This window comes from Ctenopharyngodon idella, chromosome 24 (assembly GCF_019924925.1).
Source record: "Ctenopharyngodon idella isolate HZGC_01 chromosome 24, HZGC01, whole genome shotgun sequence".
NCBI classification, from domain to species: domain Eukaryota; kingdom Metazoa; phylum Chordata; class Actinopteri; order Cypriniformes; family Xenocyprididae; genus Ctenopharyngodon; species Ctenopharyngodon idella.
Genome location: NC_067243.1, coordinates 20,758,874 through 20,777,966, shown reverse-complemented (window position 1 = coordinate 20,777,966; position 19,093 = coordinate 20,758,874). Strand labels below are relative to the sequence as shown.

The 19,093-nt window shown below is 35.7% G+C and overlaps 1 protein-coding gene across 1 annotated transcript; it reads left to right on the top strand.

Moving 5' to 3' along the window:
- The first annotated feature begins 676 nt into the window (after nt 1–676).
- Nucleotides 677–17,903, top strand: apba2a (amyloid beta (A4) precursor protein-binding, family A, member 2a). Its single transcript, XM_051884896.1, is given in 13 exon segments — nt 677–1,073; nt 4,248–5,232; nt 5,235–5,827; nt 7,886–7,945; nt 8,070–8,109; nt 8,262–8,407; nt 8,527–8,613; nt 8,897–9,079; nt 11,225–11,404; nt 13,250–13,462; nt 13,538–13,657; nt 13,865–14,005; nt 16,759–17,903. Coding segments are annotated over 12 exon segments (2,790 nt in total). The 5' UTR covers nt 677–1,073; nt 4,248–4,277; the 3' UTR covers nt 16,831–17,903.
- The last annotated feature ends 1,190 nt before the right edge of the window (nt 17,904–19,093 follow it).

Below are 19,093 nucleotides of genomic sequence, written 5' to 3'. Positions count from 1 at the left end.
CACCACAAATGGCTGTCCTCTGAAATAGTGAACAAATATATGGGGTATGAGGGCAATTTCGGACACAGCCCTGATTACTACTATGTTTATTATTGCATACTGTAACACCTTATAAAATATGCAGTATGCATTGTATTCTGATGTAGTATGCTGTACATACAGTTGTGCAGCTTTTCCTTGACATTTTATTGATAAAGACAAGACTATGTGTATTATATTTTAAGTTTGTTGACTTAAGACAGGGAAGGGGTTTCTTGTCACGCAGAAGTAAATGATTTTAAGTTGGAAAAAAAAAAAATCTAAAGAATTTATTTGCTAGTAGCCTACTCACTGCTGTGATATTTGACTGTCTCTTTAAAAAAAGTCATAAAGCGCTTCACTGTCCCGGGATGCTGAGGGACGGGTGTGTGTATAAGCTACATCCACGTTCCTCAGCATCTGTGGTTCATGAAAGACATGTCCTAACATTTGGTCTGTAAGTGTCTGAGCAATACAACGACAAATATTCATTTGGTCGAGCAACGCCAAACTGGCTTCGGTAAGCACTTCTTCATTTTAAAAGCTTATCGTCGGTCGTTACATATATTACACGCTTCGATTTTAGTCAGTTTTATAATACCTGCACTAAAAAGACAAAATACACAACGTGCTAATGCTCATCACCACGTGTATTGTGTCGTTGAGTGAGTGCAGGTTTTAAGCGCGTGCACATGCATGTGGCATCTCAGTAATGACGCTGAAACGGCGCCGTATCTTCATATTCTCGGGATATGAGGCGGGGAAATGTTCTTTATGATGTTATGTGCAGAAACAAGAGCATTTTGGCCATGATTTACGGATTATGGGCTGTGTTTGTGATTCATTTGGGCTATGAAGAGTCCGGGTCGATGGACGATGGATGCAGTAATTCAGCCTCGCGATCACTGGAAGAATGGATCGTGACGTCAGAACCGCTGGATATGAGGCTTATTTTGGTGCTGAAGGAGGTTCATTTAGAAACTTTTCAAAATATTTAAAATTCCGAATTGAACGAATGTTTTGCGAAGCTGTTATATATGTACAAATGCATTTGGGTAAGCCTAAGGTGTTGTCTGACCATACAACAATGCTGAAAAAACAGCTTAAACCAGCATAAACCGCATTTATTGTGGTGTTTAGAGAGGTTTGGGGCACTTTTTAACCTGGTCCAGCTAATCCAGCCGAACACCAGCTTGGTCAATTCGGGAGACCAGTTTAAACCAGCTAAGGCCAACAAAGCTACGCTCTTTTACTAGCTTAGGCTGGTTTAAGATGTTTTTGTTGTTGTTGTTGTTTACAGTTAGGAAATGTCCAGACAAAAGAATTTACATTTAGATGAGACCGCAACTCCCTGCATGTCTAGGGGTTGCACTTGCACCTTTCCATTTCAGTCCATGTTTGACAGATTGTGCATTTGTGTAATTGTCCTTTACCAGCCCATTTAGTTTGTCAGATATGAACACATCCTTGTATTGTTGTTGTTGTTGTTGTTTGTCTGTTTTTACAGTTATATATACATTGTTCATAAGGTAAAAATATGGAAAATATGGATATGTATAGTAAGGGAATTTTAAATGTATTGTTTCTAGGACTGGAAAAGCCCTGGAAATTTGAACAAAAATATTAGAAAGTCATGGAAATCACTATGGTGTTTATACATTTTCAAGTTATGTTAAGCTCAATATTTTTATATTCAATACAGTTAGAAATTTTTCAATTTTAGTGCAATCTAAATTATTTATGAATGAATGAATGAATGAAAAAAAACTTGGAAATATTGGCATTTTATGAAGTTATGGAAAGTGAATATATATATATATATTTTTTGGGGGGGATTTTCTGCTTTAAAATATTTAAATATTTTATTGAAATGGCTCTTTCTGAGTACAGTCTCTATAAAATGAACTTTTAAAAAAAAATGTCATAATTAAGAATGATCTGAAAAGTCATGGAAAAATCAATTAAATTCATTGTTCATAATGTGTGTGAACCCTGGAAATGCTATGGAAATTTATTTGGCAAAAGGAGTGGGAACGCTGTTGTTAGTTCAAGTGATGTTCAGGAACATAAGATAATCTTTTTCAATCTAACTTTTAGTGCATTCAAATACTCAAAATGGTGTTTATTTTAAACCTATTTTATTAAATGAACTTAACAGAAAAGTGAATGAAGGCACATTTATGCATTGTTGAATAAGAAAGATCTACAATTTAGACCAAATGGGAAAAAAAAAATCTCTGCAAATTCATTGTCAGTTGCTGAACATAAAGGAACATTAAGAAAGACAGGTATATTGGCCGGTTAGAAGTTGCTTGCTGATCTAATAGCGATACTAATGTGTTCGATTACAAGCTTCAAACAAGACCACATTTTCAGCTTAGGCTTGCTGTTTTCTCTTTTAAGATGTGGGCCAATTTCCACAGTTTGTCTGAAATTGCCTAATTCATGAGAAATAAGAATCAATTTACTTTGCAAATTTACACAAACCACATTAAATGCAGATAGATTAGCAAACTTAGCAAATCTTAACATTCTACTGCCATCCCTGAATTTCCATTCTTAAATAATTAGCAATACAATGGCCTACAAAAGTATTTGGACACTTAAGCCATGCTTAAAAGGCTGTTTTCAAACTTTGTTCAGTTGCTCCGTATCTGCAGATAAGTGTTGAATATAGATCCCACGTTTCCTGATTTTCAGTATCCTAAAAAAAAACAATTATGAAGATTTCAAACTAAAAAAAAAAATCTGTCCATCTGTGTTGAAGCAAGCTTGTGTTGTATAAGGGGACAAATTAAGCGAGTCACATAATCAAAAGAACGAGGCTGTATTTCCACTGGGAATCTGATGCCTCTCATCAAGGGAGAAATCCCTGTAGTGCAGGAAAATATCAGCATGTTTCCTGCTGATACACCTGCTGAATTGTGCAGATCTGTCTCCCTGATGCTGCGGTGTACTGTGCTTGATTTGGATGAGGTTGTTTTCCTCAGAGGTTTTGATACTGCTCAGGGATTACAAAGTCAAGGTGTAGATGAAAATTACTGCACATGATGCCTGAGTGACATTTTTTTCCAGTACTTGCTGGATATTAGCACACTTTATTTCATTACATATAGGATTGGGCCGATAGATGATGCCATCGTCCATCACCGATGGCTGACAGACATCACGATGTTGAGCCAAGTCATTCGTTCATCACGTGACAGCCCCATAGGCTGCAGCTATGCAGTTGGTACTGGATACAGAATTGATTAGTTCACCTCTCGAGTCTTCGGGTTCGAGTTATTCGTTCATCACGTGACAGCCTCTTAGGCTGAAGCTATGCAGTCGGTATAGCTCATACTTTTGTCGAGGTGAACTAATCATTTCTCTTTCCCGTATAGACTGCATAGCCTCTATGGGGATGTCACGGGATGAACGAACGACTCGGACCCAAACCCAAACCTATAGGATGTTGCTCATGCACAGTCAACACAAACAAACAATTCACTCTGAGACAACTCGTTGAGGAACTCGTTGTTCCCTAGTCACATTAAAGATTCGTTCAAAATAAACGAATCGTTCATGATCGACCCATCACTACTCAGCCCCCCCCCCAATCCTTTTTATGTTTATGTGGCTGTTTTTTTCCTGCATAAAGGTGTGGTCACATTTACGGTTGAAATCCAGTCATTTCCATAGGAATCCACACAATCAGTAATTTCATGGTGAAAGATCCCCCAAGCAGATTTCAAGTTCAAGTTGGTCACATGGATTCACCGCATTGACCAACAGAAAGCTGCTTGGTTTGAAAGTGGCTTCTGTTTGAGCTGTGCTATATATAGTGCTGTACTATTGACAGTGGACAGTGGACCTTTTTTGTCCCCCTAGTCTTCCACTTCCACTGTGATGAAGACACATTGTGATTTTGATCTTAAATTCATTTTAGTGGTTTAATATGAGGAATGTTCCACATATTTGTTGCTCCATGGATATCTAGAGGGAAAATAACTTGAAAAGGATTGTAGGTAAGTTATAAAGGTAGGTAAAAGTAGTTAGAAGATGTTTTCTTTGTAGATGTCTCTGATTTGAATTGATCTACTGTATGACATAAGTGACTACGTCAGTTTGACATAATGTTCTGTATTATGCCTCCGTTTCTTACACAGTCACCAACTACTGTCAAGTTACCCTGTTTTATTTACTAATCAAAGCCAATTTTTACTCACTTTTGGCACTTCTTGTTTCAGGGCTGACAGAATCCCACTTCTGTATACCTGATGAAGCCAGTCATGGCTCTTTGGAGAAGACCAGGGACCAGAGCCATTGTTTCAGAGCTCAACCCTTCAGCCTCTAGCACTGCACCTGAGGGAAGAGAAAAGCTCTATGGAGATGGAGTTGATCCAGTTCCTGAGGAACTTCGGAATAACAAGCTGGACGTTCAACCACCCTCACCTACGCCAGCTAGGTCCTGTCTGAGTGATGGGTCTGGGGACGACTCCATCCGAGGCGAAAGTCCCCTTCAGCCGGATAGCATGGAAGAAGACTCGCTGTCCGAGTATGATAATGTAGCATCCGGGGAAGACGAGGAGGAGCATGATTATGAGGAAGATGAGGAACTGCAAACTGAAGCGGATAGGATGACCTACTATGTCCACTGTTGTCCCGAGGATGAAAGCTACATGGAAGGAATGGACTGCCATGAAGGTGCAGATGGTGCTGAGTGTCCCGGCACATCTCGGAAAGTCCGGGATAGCTGTAAACCAGAAAAGGCTTGGGAACACTCTGAAGGCTTTTACAAGGTACCGCAGCAAGATGCACCAACGATGGTCTACAAACGCCCAGAGCCTATCACAGAGACAACCTTCGTACAAGCCCCCATGGCTGAGGATGAGGAGGATGAAGAAGAGACTGAGGAAGAAGGGGAAGAGGACAGCGAAGAAGAAGACAATGATGGTTTTTTTCACTATGAAGGGAAAGAAGTAGAGTTGAACAACAATGAGATCCCACATAAAGGCGATCGTTCTGAAGTCTTTTCCAGAGACAGCAGAAATCATCCCCAAGATTCCAGTCAGGATAAAGTGGGGCAAGAAAGTGATTCAGTTAGTAACTACAGAAGGAACCAGGAAACCCCCAAACAACCAAGGGATATCCCTCCAGGGTCAAGCTGTGCTCCTAGAAATCGAATGGAAAGCGTTCAGGAAGAGTGTGCTAGTGACTGTCCAAAAGATTGTGATGTCCAGTGGTCAGAGAGTGTAGAGGAGACTCTAGACAAAGTTTCAGATTTAGAGGACATCATTCGGAAAGAGCACACAACAGAGACATTGCTTACCAGGACAGTAGCGGGGTCAACAATAAAGCAAAATTTGCAGATCCAGAGGACAGAGGTGCTTGGAAAAAAAGGCATTTGCTAAAATACCCTATAGAGGACGACAGGGACGGAGATGGGAAACATTCACACGAGCAAAGTAAAAGTCCTGGAGACAGCAAAAACAGAGGACATGACCGTCCCATTTGTAATCACAAGCCAAAGGGTGGAAAAGAGACAAGGGGCAATGGGGATGTTGAGGAAGACCAGATTGCAATCGGAGTTAAGACCAAACTTAAAATTGCCCTAAACAACTCAGGAAGGAACAAAGGTGCACCTGATCAAACAAATAATGGGAAAGGGGTTCCTGACAGTTCCAGGGCCTCTTCAACATTATCAGGCAGGAGAAACAGTGAATCCAGAGCCCATGTTAATACACCTGTACAGTCCCCAAACAAATGGCTGCATAAAGACTTGGCCAAACCTGTTGAAATGGAGAAGACAAGGCCTAGTCAGGAACAGGTAACTGTGAATCCTTTGCTAACTGTCAAGAAGTCTTTTCTTCCTCTTTGCAGAGGAACTGCAACGTTTGGATCCATTTGAGTGGATCCTTGTTATTGTAGTAACATTTATTCCAGATTGACCCATTCCTAAATGCCAAAAAATGTGGATGGTAGCTTTGATCAGACAGCCTGTTCTTATCTTATTTGGAGACTCTTAGGGTGTATTCACACCAGGAAAGTCCGCTAGTTCACTTGCTTTGGTCCGGACCAAATACATACATTGATATACATATACATTGATTTTTTTTTTTTTTTTTTTGTGGTTCACTTTCACACTTCCCTTTTTGCAAGTGAACCAAAATTCGTAAACAAAACCACACGTGTGCTACGGTCATCCATTCATTGGACAGAAATTCAACCATACCAGAGTTTCTTTTGAACCGGACCGAGACCACCTCTTCAACTGAGTCTCGGTACAGTTGTTTGGCCCGCACCAGAGTGCGAATGCTGTATTCACACTTGCCCAAAAGATCCACACCAAGGGGGGAAACAAACTTGAGTTTGATTCAATCGAACCAAAGAAGACAGGTGTGAATACACCCTTAGGGTGCTTTCACACCTGCCTCATTTAGTTCGGCTGAATCGCACTAGAGTTCATTGTCCCCTTTGGTGCGGTTTGTTTAGGCAGATGTGAATGCAGCAATCGCACTCGGGTGCATCTCGGTATACTTTCAAATGAGCTCTGGAGTGGTTCGTTTAAGATTGTGAAAGCAATCCGACCCAACGGACCAACAAACCAAAACATAATTCACAACGGGAAATGTGTTATATAAAAAGCAGTAGTGTCTGATTCTGTGAGTGAGGAAAATGAGTTACCGTAGTTGAAACCAAAGAGCGACTATTCATCTTAAATGTTGTGTAATTGCGCTTCTCCATGCAAGAATGCTGTCCCGACAAAGCCTAGATTCCGGTTCTAGCTGCATTATAACATTCATATATGGTCTCGACACAGCCTACTAGACAGCACTGGGAGATCCAGAGAGAGCGCGTTTGAATTTGCCGCAGCATTAATACGAATGTAGTATATAATTTAACAGCGGGAATGACGGCTACATTTGTGTAGTGTTTGCGTGTGTCTCGACAGTTACAAATAAAGCCACAATAAGCTCATGGAGCGAACTTGTCAATCATTTTGATGGATGACGCTGAGAAAACTCTGACCAATAAGAGGACAGTGGTACTCGCATGTGACTTACATTAACACATTTTGGTACACTTTGAAATGTTGCCATGTGAAAGCGAACCGAACCAAGAAGAAAATACAACATTGTAACAAATTTAGTCCTGTTTCAGAACAAAACAAACAATCCATAGGTGTGAAAATGCCCTTAATTACATTGCACCAAACTTCTACCAGTGGTCCACCTCCTTCTAGACAAGCATCAAATGTTTCCAAAGAGATTTGAAGATTTCCATCCATCCATTCTCCAAACCTCTTGTCCTGTTAGGTTGCAGGGATGCGTCTCGGGCTGCAGGCGAGGGAAACACTCTGGGCAGGTGGCCTGTCAGATTTGAAGATTTGCTCTAAACAATAGACTATTCGATTGTTAGGGTTAAGCCTCCGAACACTGATAGAGTAAAAACTGGAAAAAGGTTGCTGTTGGGAAACAAAACAAAACATTCCTTTTTTATGCAAACCTTTAGCCATTTGGTTCCAAAAATTTAAGCTAATTATGCTAATGCTAATTGTGCTAATTTAGCTAATATGTATATACAGGGGCAGAAATTTTGTGTTGTATTTCCTAAAAATTGAGTTGTTTTGCCCCTGATCATATATATATACTTCTCAAAATGTATAAACTTCCATGTATACCCACAAATAATCTAAACCGTTTAATCAGCTGTTGGGCTGCTACAACTGACTGGCTATTGGTTAGAGGTTTTTTATTACAATAGCACTACCATCCACTTATATTATGGCTTCAGCCCTATGTTTTCATCAGTAATCATGTCTCATTATCATGTCAATTATAAATATATCAAAATATGATTATTTTCTCTTTCAATGTTTCAACAGGTTTCTCAGATTAGTCCAGAGGACAGTAGTACAGAGCCTCCATCTGGACAAAAGAGACCGGCAAGTTACCTATTTATATGTTGAATAGTAATCTCAGAGTCGGTACTGTCCCTCAGAATACATCTATGGGGCAAGCTGTAACCTGAAAAGGGATCTGTACCTTAATTATTGTTTTGCTTTTCAGCAGACCCAGAGAAATCCCTCTTTTCCAAGCTTTGTGGATAGTAAGTTCTGTTTTATTTGAAATACAATTGAATATTGCGTCACAAACCTTTTGAAATCTGAAATACGCACATTTGTTGATCATTGGTGTTTTATTGATATTAGAGCTTTATTAATGTAGTTGTTTATCCTGGTCTTTGCATTTGTTTTCCAGTCCCTGGTCCATGTGAGCCAGAAGATCTCATCAATGGAATCATCTTTGCTGCAAACTACCTCGGCTCTACCCAGCTGCTGTCCGAAAAAAACCCGTCTAAAAGTGTGCGCATGAAGCAAGCGCAGGAAGCTGTGGACTGTGTTAAGGTATTTTATAAGAGGCTCCACAGAAAATGTTTAATATCCATTAAAAATAGAGGATGTTGTCAGAAGTTCTCTCTCAGTCCACTAGATGACACTGTAACCTTTCTGTAACTGTTCTGTAGTCTGTAGAGGGTGAATCTCAGAGCTTGACTGAGATTGACTTGTTCATCTCAACCAAGGCCATCAAGGTGCTCAATGCTGACACACAGGTTGGTACATTTCATATAAACCTGGTAATTGTATCAATATATCGACTATTGTATGAATATATAGACAGTATTGTATGGTGTTCTAATGGTAATGCAGGTTTGAATCTGGCCTATGTCAATTCCCAATCCCATTTTTCCCTTTCTATCTTAATACTTCCTTCTTTCCACTTCACTATCTCATAAAAAGGCAAATTGCCCTTTTAAAATGTTAACATTAAAGAACAAGGTGCAGGATTAATGCTTACAGACTTTTCATTGGCTGACACCTGATCCTTGTTCACAGGAGACGATGATGGACAACGCCCTCCGCACCATCTCTTACATCGCAGACATCGGTAACGTGGTGGTTCTGATGGCCCGTCGGCGTCTGTCTAACTCCTCCTCGCTCGACTGCACAGAATCAGACCTCAACACAGAAAGTCGGAAGCAGTACCGCATGATATGCTACGTCTTTGAGTCAGAGGATGTGAGACTGATCTTTTCTGAAAATTATGAATGACGTGAATAATGAATTTACTATGATTAAAGATTAAAGCTGAAGTGTGTCTACAAATATACAAATTTTACAAATAAGTTTGTTACTTACACACTTAAGCTTTAATCTATCAATCAAAAACTGCATAATAAATCTGTCCTCATATCAGTGTTGAATCATGGTACCCGCTAATAACTGGCTACTATGTACTTATCTGTCTGTATATTGTCATATTATATACACATATTATTAGTAAAAACCCAGATGGAATATTTTGCGCGTTCATGCACTGATTTTATAGGGAAAAAATCTTCAGGATTCTGTAGAATTTATAGATTTAAATGTAAGATTATGGATTTAAATGACTGAGCTCAGATTAGCCTAGACATTTAATAAACAAACATGCAATATATAATATTCAATAAGCAATATTTAACATTTAGTAATTAATAAACAAACATGCAATATATAATATTCAATAAGCAATATTTAAAATTTAGCAATTAATAAAAAAACATGCAATATATAATATTCAATAAGCAATACTTAAAATTTAGCAATTAATAAAAAAAACATGCAATATATAATATTCAATAAGCAATACTTAAAATTTAGCAATTAATAAAAAAACATGCAATATATAATATTCAATAAGCAATACTTAAAATTTAGCAATTAATAAAAAAACATGCAATATATAATATTCAATAAGCAATACTTAAAATTTAGCAATTAATAAAAAAACATGCAATATATAATATTCAATAAGTAATACTTAAAATTTAGCAATTAATAAACAAACATGCAATATATTTAATATTCCATAAGCAATATTTTAAATTTAGCAATTAATAAACAAACATGCAATATATAATATTCCATAAGCAATATTTAAAATTTAGCAATTAATGAACAAACTTGCAATATATAATATTCCATAAGAAATATTTAAAATTTAGCAATTAATAAAAAAACATGCAATATATAATATTCAATAAGCAATACTTAAAATTTAGCAATTAATAAACTATTCAATAAGCAATATTTAACATTTAGCAATTAATAAACAAACATGCAATATATTTAATATTCCATAAGCAATATTTAAAATTTAGCAATTAATAAACAAACATGCAATATATAATATTCAATAAGCAATATTTAACATTTAGTAATTAATAGACAAACACTCTTATTGGTAACTGAAGGCTTTACAAATTAGACAAAATAATTTCTAAACAACCCATAATATTTGGTATTCAATAAGCAATATGTAATTAAAACACTTATTTGAAGCTGAAAGCCTAAATAATTACTAAACAAGCGTATCATATTTCATATTCAGTGAGCAAAAGTTAATATTAATATTTGATTAAAAACTCTTATTGATAGCTAAAAATAAAATAATTATTAAATATCATATTTCATATTCAACAAGACATTTTTTATATGAATATTTAATTAAAAAAACAATCTTATTAGTAGCTGAAATCATTATCAAATTAGCCAAAATAATTATTAAACAAATATATAATAGTTAATATTCAATAAGCAATACTAGTTAACATTCATATTTAATAAATAAACTCTTATTGGCAGCTTTGACAGATTAAATAATTACTAATCAAAATATATATTGTATAATATTAAATAAGAAACATGTAACATGTAATAAACACTATTTTTGGTAGCTTTGGAAGCGTTATCAAATTAGCCTAAATAATGACTAAGCAAATATATAATATGTCATATTCAATAAGAAATATTTAACATTAATATTTATTAACAAACACTATTTTTGGTAGCTGAAATCATGATCAAATTAGCCTAAATAGTTACTAAGCAAACACGGAAGAGGCAGGGCATGCCTGTAACTGTATGAATGACAGGTAGTCTGTGGAATTTTGCAGGCAAAGATCCTCGTGGGTTTGCAGCTCATAGCTTCTGTAACCTCTAGTCAGTTGATTCTTCACTATTTTGACAGTAAGCTGTATGGAGTATCTGCTCATGTAATTGTCTTTACTTTTTTCCGCCCTCTCGATTTGAGTCAAGCACTCTCTCACTCTGAGATGTCGTCACGTCAAGTATCCTCCTCTCTGAGTGGTTCACCTCCCCTCTCTCCACCTCCTCCCACAGGCCCAGCTCATCGCACAGTCCATTGGTCAGGCGTTCAGCATGGCCTACCAGGAGTTCCTCCAAGCCAATGGGATCAATCCCAAGGACCTCAGCCAGAAAGAATACAGTGACATACTGAACACACAGGAGATGTATAATGACGACCTCATCCATTTCTCCAATTCTGAAAACCTTAAAGAGGTAATTAAAGCACTAGAAACTTCATCATAGCAGCTTGGAATTGTAGCTGCTTTTGTGCAAACGAGTTGGGATGCTCCTGCGAGTCTTTTCCAGATCCCCTTCTCCCAGTCTTTCATAATGTTTTTCTATCACTTTTTATTCACTTTAGTCTAGTGGTCAACCAGTTTGGGTCAGGGGTCAGTATATATTTATTATCACAAATCCAATATATTTAACAATTTTATAGCTGTGACAATAAAAACTTAAATTATTTTGTATATACACATGAACTGTATCTATTATATTTATATAATTGTGTGTGTGTGTGTGTGTGTATATAAATAGTAGTCAACATTTGAAGTGGATCAAAACCTTTCATCAAAGTTGTCCTAAAACCTTCCTCTTAGAACAACTTTGATTAACTTTTTTGTATCCACTTCAAATGCTGACTACTATATATATATATATATATATATAATATATAGACATATACACACACAATTATATGTTAATATATATTAATTATAATTCTACAAATATATATTTATATTAAATATAATAATTATATAACTTTATAAATTATATGTATTTAATATTTTGATATATTTTTTAATATTAATATATTACATTTTATTATCATTATTTATTAATTTTATATTACTTTGTAATTAATCAAACATTTATTTTAGTATTTATTTTATTTTCACAATATTTACTACAAAATGCTCTCAAAAATTCAAATATTACAAAACTAAAATGCTCTAAAAGCTAGAGCTATGACAATAAAAACATAAATAAATGTATATATACATAAACTGTAACTATTATATTTATATAATTGTGTGTGTATTTATATATGTGTGTGTGTGTGTGTGTATGTGTTTGTATGTATATGTGTTAATATATATTAATAATCATAAATATATAATTATATTAATTATATATTTATAAATGATAAATATATATTAAAATATTTAATAAATCTAATATTTTATTATATATTATAATATATAATATTAATATATTACATTTTTTATTAATTTCTACTCATTTTATTCATTTTTATATTATTTTCTAATTAATCACACATTTATTTTTAGTATATGTTTTATTTTCACAATATTTACTACAAAATGCTCTCAAAAATTCAAAAATGCTCTAAAAGCTAGAGCTATGATGATAAAAACATAAATAAATGTATATACACAAACTGTAACTATTATATTTATATAATTTGTGTGTATTTATATATATATATAAATATGTGTGTGTGTGTGTGTGTGTGTATGTATGTTTTAATATATATTAATTATAATCATAAATATATAATTATATTAATTATATAGTAAAATATGTAATAAATATAATATTTTTATTATATATTATAATATATAATATTAATATATTACATTTTTTATTCATTTCTATTAATTTTATTCATTTTTATATTATTTTCTAATTAATCACACATTTATTTTTATTGTTTATTTTATTTTCACAATATTTACTACAAAAAGCTCTCAAAAATTCATTGAAATATTACAAAACTGAAATGTGCTGAAAATTGAGCCTGGTTTTCAGCTGATTAATAACCACATAATTGCTAAATACTGACCAATTAATTAGCCAGGCCAATATATTGGTGTATATGCAAGAGTAAATGCAAAAAAAAATCACAAATAAAATGTTCAAAACATGATCACAGGATCTTTGGGCTCATTATTGTGTTAAATCATACTTATAATAGCATCTGCCACCCTATATTCGTTTTATGAATGGAATATTCTTTGCCTCCGTTTACAGTCTTTTCCGTCTTTCTTTATTTTTAGTCAATAATTTATTTTTGCTCTATTTTTTTGTAATTAGCTTCATCTAGAGAAGCAGAAGGGGGAGATACTGGGTGTGGTGATCGTGGAGTCGGGCTGGGGCTCCATCCTGCCCACTGTCATCTTGGCCTGCATGCTGAACAATGGCCCTGCCGCCCGCTCCGGCAAACTCAACGTGGGCGATCAGATCATGGCCGTCAACCACACCAGTCTGGTGGGCCTGCCTCTCGCCACCTGTCAGGGCATCATCAAGGTTTTGACATTCTTGTGCACGTATTCAACACTTGTGTGTCGTTAGATTGCAGTATTACATATTCTTGTGTTTCAGGGCCTGAAGAATCACGTTCAGGTGAAACTGAGTGTAGTGAGTTGCCCACCTGTTACTACTGTCCTCATAAAGAGACCAGACCTGCAATACCAACTCGGTTTCAGCGTTCAGAACGGAATAGTAAGTGTCACGGATCAAGAAAGACACTACAAAAGCTCAGTAAGATTAGAGCTGCTTTGTGCCATGAAAAAATGACACACGTCAGCTTTAACAAACATCTCTAATGCATTACCAATTACTTATCTTATCTAACCAGCTGCTGTGTATTTGTATAGTTAGGGGATTTTTTTGTTGTATCATGACTTCTTTGCAATTTTACACTTACAGATCTGTAGTCTGATGCGTGGAGGTATTGCCGAGAGGGGAGGGGTGCGTGTCGGCCACAGAATAATTGAGATAAACGGACAGAGTGTGGTGGCTATGGCGCATGAGAAAATCGTCCACGCCCTTTCAGTATCTGTAGGAGAGGTACGGTTTTATATACGTATGTTTTGGTGGAACATTAGTAATAGTCTAGCCTCTGGCAGGGGTGTAAAAGTACAGCGATACTGTGCCAAAAATATTAGCATATTAAAATACTAGCCCATTAAAGGCCGAAAAATGTATTGGCCATAAACCTTTTTGGATGAGGTAAACGGTTTCCACATTTAATTGTGCTTGAATATTAAGATTTCATTTGTTTCAATATATAAAAACACAATGTTTTAGGAATCTGTCAAAAAATAACAAACTGAAACCACTAAATAGTCTTTATTCACGCATAATAACCAAAAAAAATATATATTTTATTTTTATTTTATATGGCCTCCTTGGCCTTGATAACAGCTTGCGTTCTTGCTGTCATTGTTTTTATGCATTGTTTTCCACAGTCTCTTTTGTTATTGACTTCCAAATAGTTTCTAGTTGTTCCCAAAGACTTGCTTTTGATTAAACTTTTGTGCGATCTATCTTCAAATCCATGAAATCCCAACAATAATTATATTTTAGCATTACAAACACTACTGTGACTAAAGAGCTTGCACATACTGGTGTGGATTAACCATTACAGAAAGATAAAAAATGATTTTGGTAATCACCAATATTGTTAGTTTAGGGCGGTGGTGGCCTAATAAATTTGGTAAGCACACTCATACACTAAATGGGCACTTTATTAGGTACACCTTGCTAGTATTGTGTTTTGCCTTCAGAATTCCTCGTGGCAGATTCAACAAGGAGGTGGAAACGGTCCTCAGGCCATATTTTCATGATATCATCACACAGTTGCTGCAGATTTGTTGGCTGCACATCCATGATGCGAATTTCCCAATCCACCACATCCCAAAGGTGCTCCATTAGGTTGAAATCTGGTGACTGTGGAGTCAGCTTCAGTGTACTGAACTCAAGAAATCAGTTTGAGATGATTTGAGCTTTGTGACATGGTGCGTTATCCTGCTGGAAGTAGCCATCAGAAGATGGTACACTGTGGTCATAAAGGGATGGACATGGTCAGAAACAGTACTCGGGTCGGCTGTGGTGTTTAAACTAAGCTCAATTGATACTAAGAGGCCCAAAGTGTGCCAAGAAAATATCCAACAAACCACTAACCACCTGAACTGTTGATACAAGGCAGGATGGATCCATGCTTTCATGTTGTTTTACGCAAATTCTGACCCTCCATCTGAATGTCGCAGCAGAAATTAAGACTCATCAGACCAGGCAATGTTTTTCCAGTCTTCTATTGTCCAGTTTTGGTGAACCCATGCGAACTGTAGCCTCAGTTTCTTGTTCTTAGCTGACAGGAGTGGCACCGATGTGATCTTCTGCTGCTGTAGTCCATCTGCTTCAAGGTTCGACCACACAAGTCGTAAAGCCAAAGCACCTCGATTGCCCCCCATGTAATGTAAAGGGACGTGAGACAAACTATGTCCTAGTCCACACGTACACAGAGCGTTATGAATCAGCGTGTCGAATCATGATTCGGATCACGTGTCAAACCGCCAAACTGCTAAAATCACGTGACTTTGGCGCTCCGAACCGCTGATTTGACACGCTGATTCATAACGCTCCGAAGCTTCAGGAAGCAGTGTTTTGAAATCGGCCATCACTTTATAAGTCGTTATTTTGTTATTTTGGCGCACCAAAAATATTCTCGTCGCTTTATAATATTAATATTGAACCACTGTACTCACATGAACAGATTTAAATATGTTTTTATTACATTAATGGATCTTGAGAGAGGAAATGTCATTGCTGATTTCAACAAAAATATCTTAATTTGTGTTCCAAAGATTAACAAAGGTCTTACGGGTGTGGAACGGCATGAGGGTTAGTAATTAATGACAGAATTTTCATTTTTGGGTGAACTAACCCTTTAATGCTATAAAAACACGGGTTTTGACATCATGATTGACAGCTTCTCTGAGCGAAGTAGTCAGTGAAGCACTTTTTCTGGATCTTCGGGAGGAGATTGGAGCTTCAACTTTAATTTCTACATTTCCAGAAATGTTTATTTCACACCGACATAATGAGTTCTGCTTTATTAACTGATTCTGCCACATTCAAAGTCACTTTAATCACCTTTCTTCCCCATTTTGATGCACAGTTTGAACTTCAGCAGATCGTCTTGACCATGTTTACATGCCTAAATTCATTGAGTTGCTGCCATGTGATTGGCTGATTAGATATTTGCGTTGACGAGCAGTTGAACAGGTGTACCTAATGAAGTTGCTTTAGGTGTAAATACCAAATGACCTAAAAATATCAAGTTTTTCTGGGGAAAAGTGTGAAACAGGCTTTTGATACATGTACTATGTATTATTATTATGTATTATGTGTGGATGGGGGACATGCCCAAAAAAAAGAAAATTTATGACAAATGTATCATTTCAACACTCTTGTAAAATTAATAAAAGAAACCAATTAAAAATACCCAATAAAAATGGAAGCTAATTATATACACGTTCATTTTTGCCACGACAATGTAATTAAGTCAGAGTACAAGTTTTCAGTTTCGACTGAACTCAAGTACAGTACAACTTCCTCAAAACAATACGCAAGTACTGTACAGTTATGAAGAACAATTAGTACTTTACGCCCCTTGCCTTTGCCGTGAGTCAAAAAAACTGACCTTTATTTTAAGTGCGCAGAGTCATCATCCTTTCTTGCATTTTTGCATTCAATTATTGTTATTACGTAATTTATTAATGCTATTAAAATGAGGTGTCTTTCCTTTTTCTCAACAGATTAACATGAAAACTATGCCAGCCGTCATGTTCAGATTGTTAACTGGTCAAGAGACTCCGGTGTACATATAAGGAATCCTGGGACTTTCTCCTGCAACGTTAAAAAACATTTACAGCTCCTCCTAAAAAGAAAGCAGAAAAATATTTAAGAGCTCTGTCTTGCTTCATGTGGCTGCGGACTGCATGTTAAGATCATTAGAAAGAGTGCAAACATGCACACATAATCACACTAATTAATGCAATTATACTGACAGTCTTCCATGGCAGACTTATTAGTTTGTTTATATGTTAAATGCCTTTGGTTCAAGCCTTTTTAAGTACTAACAAAGTACTTATGAGTTAAAAAATACCAAGTGACTGGTTACTGACGATTTAATCGATAAAAGTAGGGCATTATCAGTACATTTAATTAACAAAACTCATTTCACAATCTTAAAAATTGGACTCAAGCATGCTAAAATCCAAAGATTACTGTTACATTTGCTTTGAGTTGTTCTGGCTGTCCTCAGTGTCTCTGTGATAAATGGGTACTGTACACTATGAATGACTCATTTCTGTAGATTACTAGTTCAGCATGCCAGATTTGAAGACTAAAAAATCTACTAATCAGAAAACCTGAGCTGCATTCAAGTTCATGCATGATATTATAAATAATGTATATAGAATGAACAGAGTCTGAATTATCTCATGTATGAACCACATTGGCATATGTAATTTTAGTGCTTTTACATTCTTCTCTGAGCATTAAATCCACACACATATATCAGTGTTATTTTAGTATCAATTATATACTATAATAGTTTTTGTTAATATTTTCAATTAGATTTTATTTTTATATTTTGTTTTCATTTTAATTTTAGTCATTTTAATTAAGTTGTGCGTTTTTGTCATTTTTATTAATTTGTGCGCTTTTTTTATATGTCTATAGTTTTTCTTTAGTTTTAGTTCATTTGCTTCGATTTAAAGTAAATAAAAATAGTTTTTAAAATTGTTTGTATTTTATTTCACTTAATGTTATTAGTAATGAACATTGTTGGGAAGGTTACTTTGGAAATGTAATAGGTTACATATTAAAAGTTACTCTTTTTAAAATGTAACAAGTAGTGTAACTTTCAATTACTATATTAAAGTAATGTAACTGATTATTTTTGGATTACTTTTCTACATTTCTAACAAATGTTTTCAACTGTTAATGATTTTCAAACATTAAAAAAACAGGCAGGGTTAACCTTACAGTAGTAGCCTACTCAATACTGACTACTGTCAGACTTTTAGAACACTTCATCACTTGAATTAAGATTATAAAAATTTAATTTTAAAGCACAGCCACCACAAAATCAGACTTTAGCATCTCTTTTTACTTTAAGATCATTCTGAGGTCAAATACAGATTTAAAATCATACCAAGAAATAGTTTAATAGCCATGATACTGTTTTTGAAATCAAATCTTTGCATAGCTATGTGAGTAAAGTGAAAACTAAAAGACTTTCAAATCACATGAGCCAATATTTTATTCAAAATAGAACATAGATAACATAACAAAGGTTTAAACTGAGAAATTTTACACTTTTATCCACTAAATGAGCTCATTTCAAATTTGATGCCTGCTACAGGTCTCAAAAAGGTTGGCACGGGGGCAACAAATGGCTGAAAAAGCAAGAAATTTTGAAAAGATTTAGCTGGGAGAACATATAGCAACTAATTAAGTTAATTGATATCAGGTCTATAATATAATTAGCTATAAAAAGGATGTCTTAGAGAGGCAGAGTCTCTCAGAAGTAAAGATGGGCATAGGCTCCCCAATCTGTGAAAGAGTGCGTAAAAAGATTGTGGAAAACAATGTTCCTCAACGTCAAATTGCAAAGGCTTTGCAAATCTCATCATCTACAGTGCATAACATCATCAAAAGATTCAGAGAAACTGGAGAAATCTCTGTGCGTAAGGGACAAGGCAGAAGACTTGTATTGGCCTTTATTGGATGCCTGTGGTCTTCGGGCCCTCAGACGACACTGCATCACTCATCGGCATGATTGTGTCAGTGACATTACTAAATGGGCCCAGGAATACTTCCAGAAACCACTGTCAGTAAACACAATCCGCCGTGCCATCTGCAGATGCCAACTAAAGCTCTATCATGCAAAAAGGAAGCCATATGTGAACATGGTCCAGAAGCGCCGTTGTGTCCTGTGGGCCAAGGCTCATTTAAAATGGACTGTTTCAAAGTGGAAAAGTGTTCTATGATTCTATGAGTCCAAATTTGACATTCTTGTTGGAAATCACGGACGCTGTGTCCTCCGGGCTAAAGAGGAGGGAGACCTTCCAGCATGTTATCAGC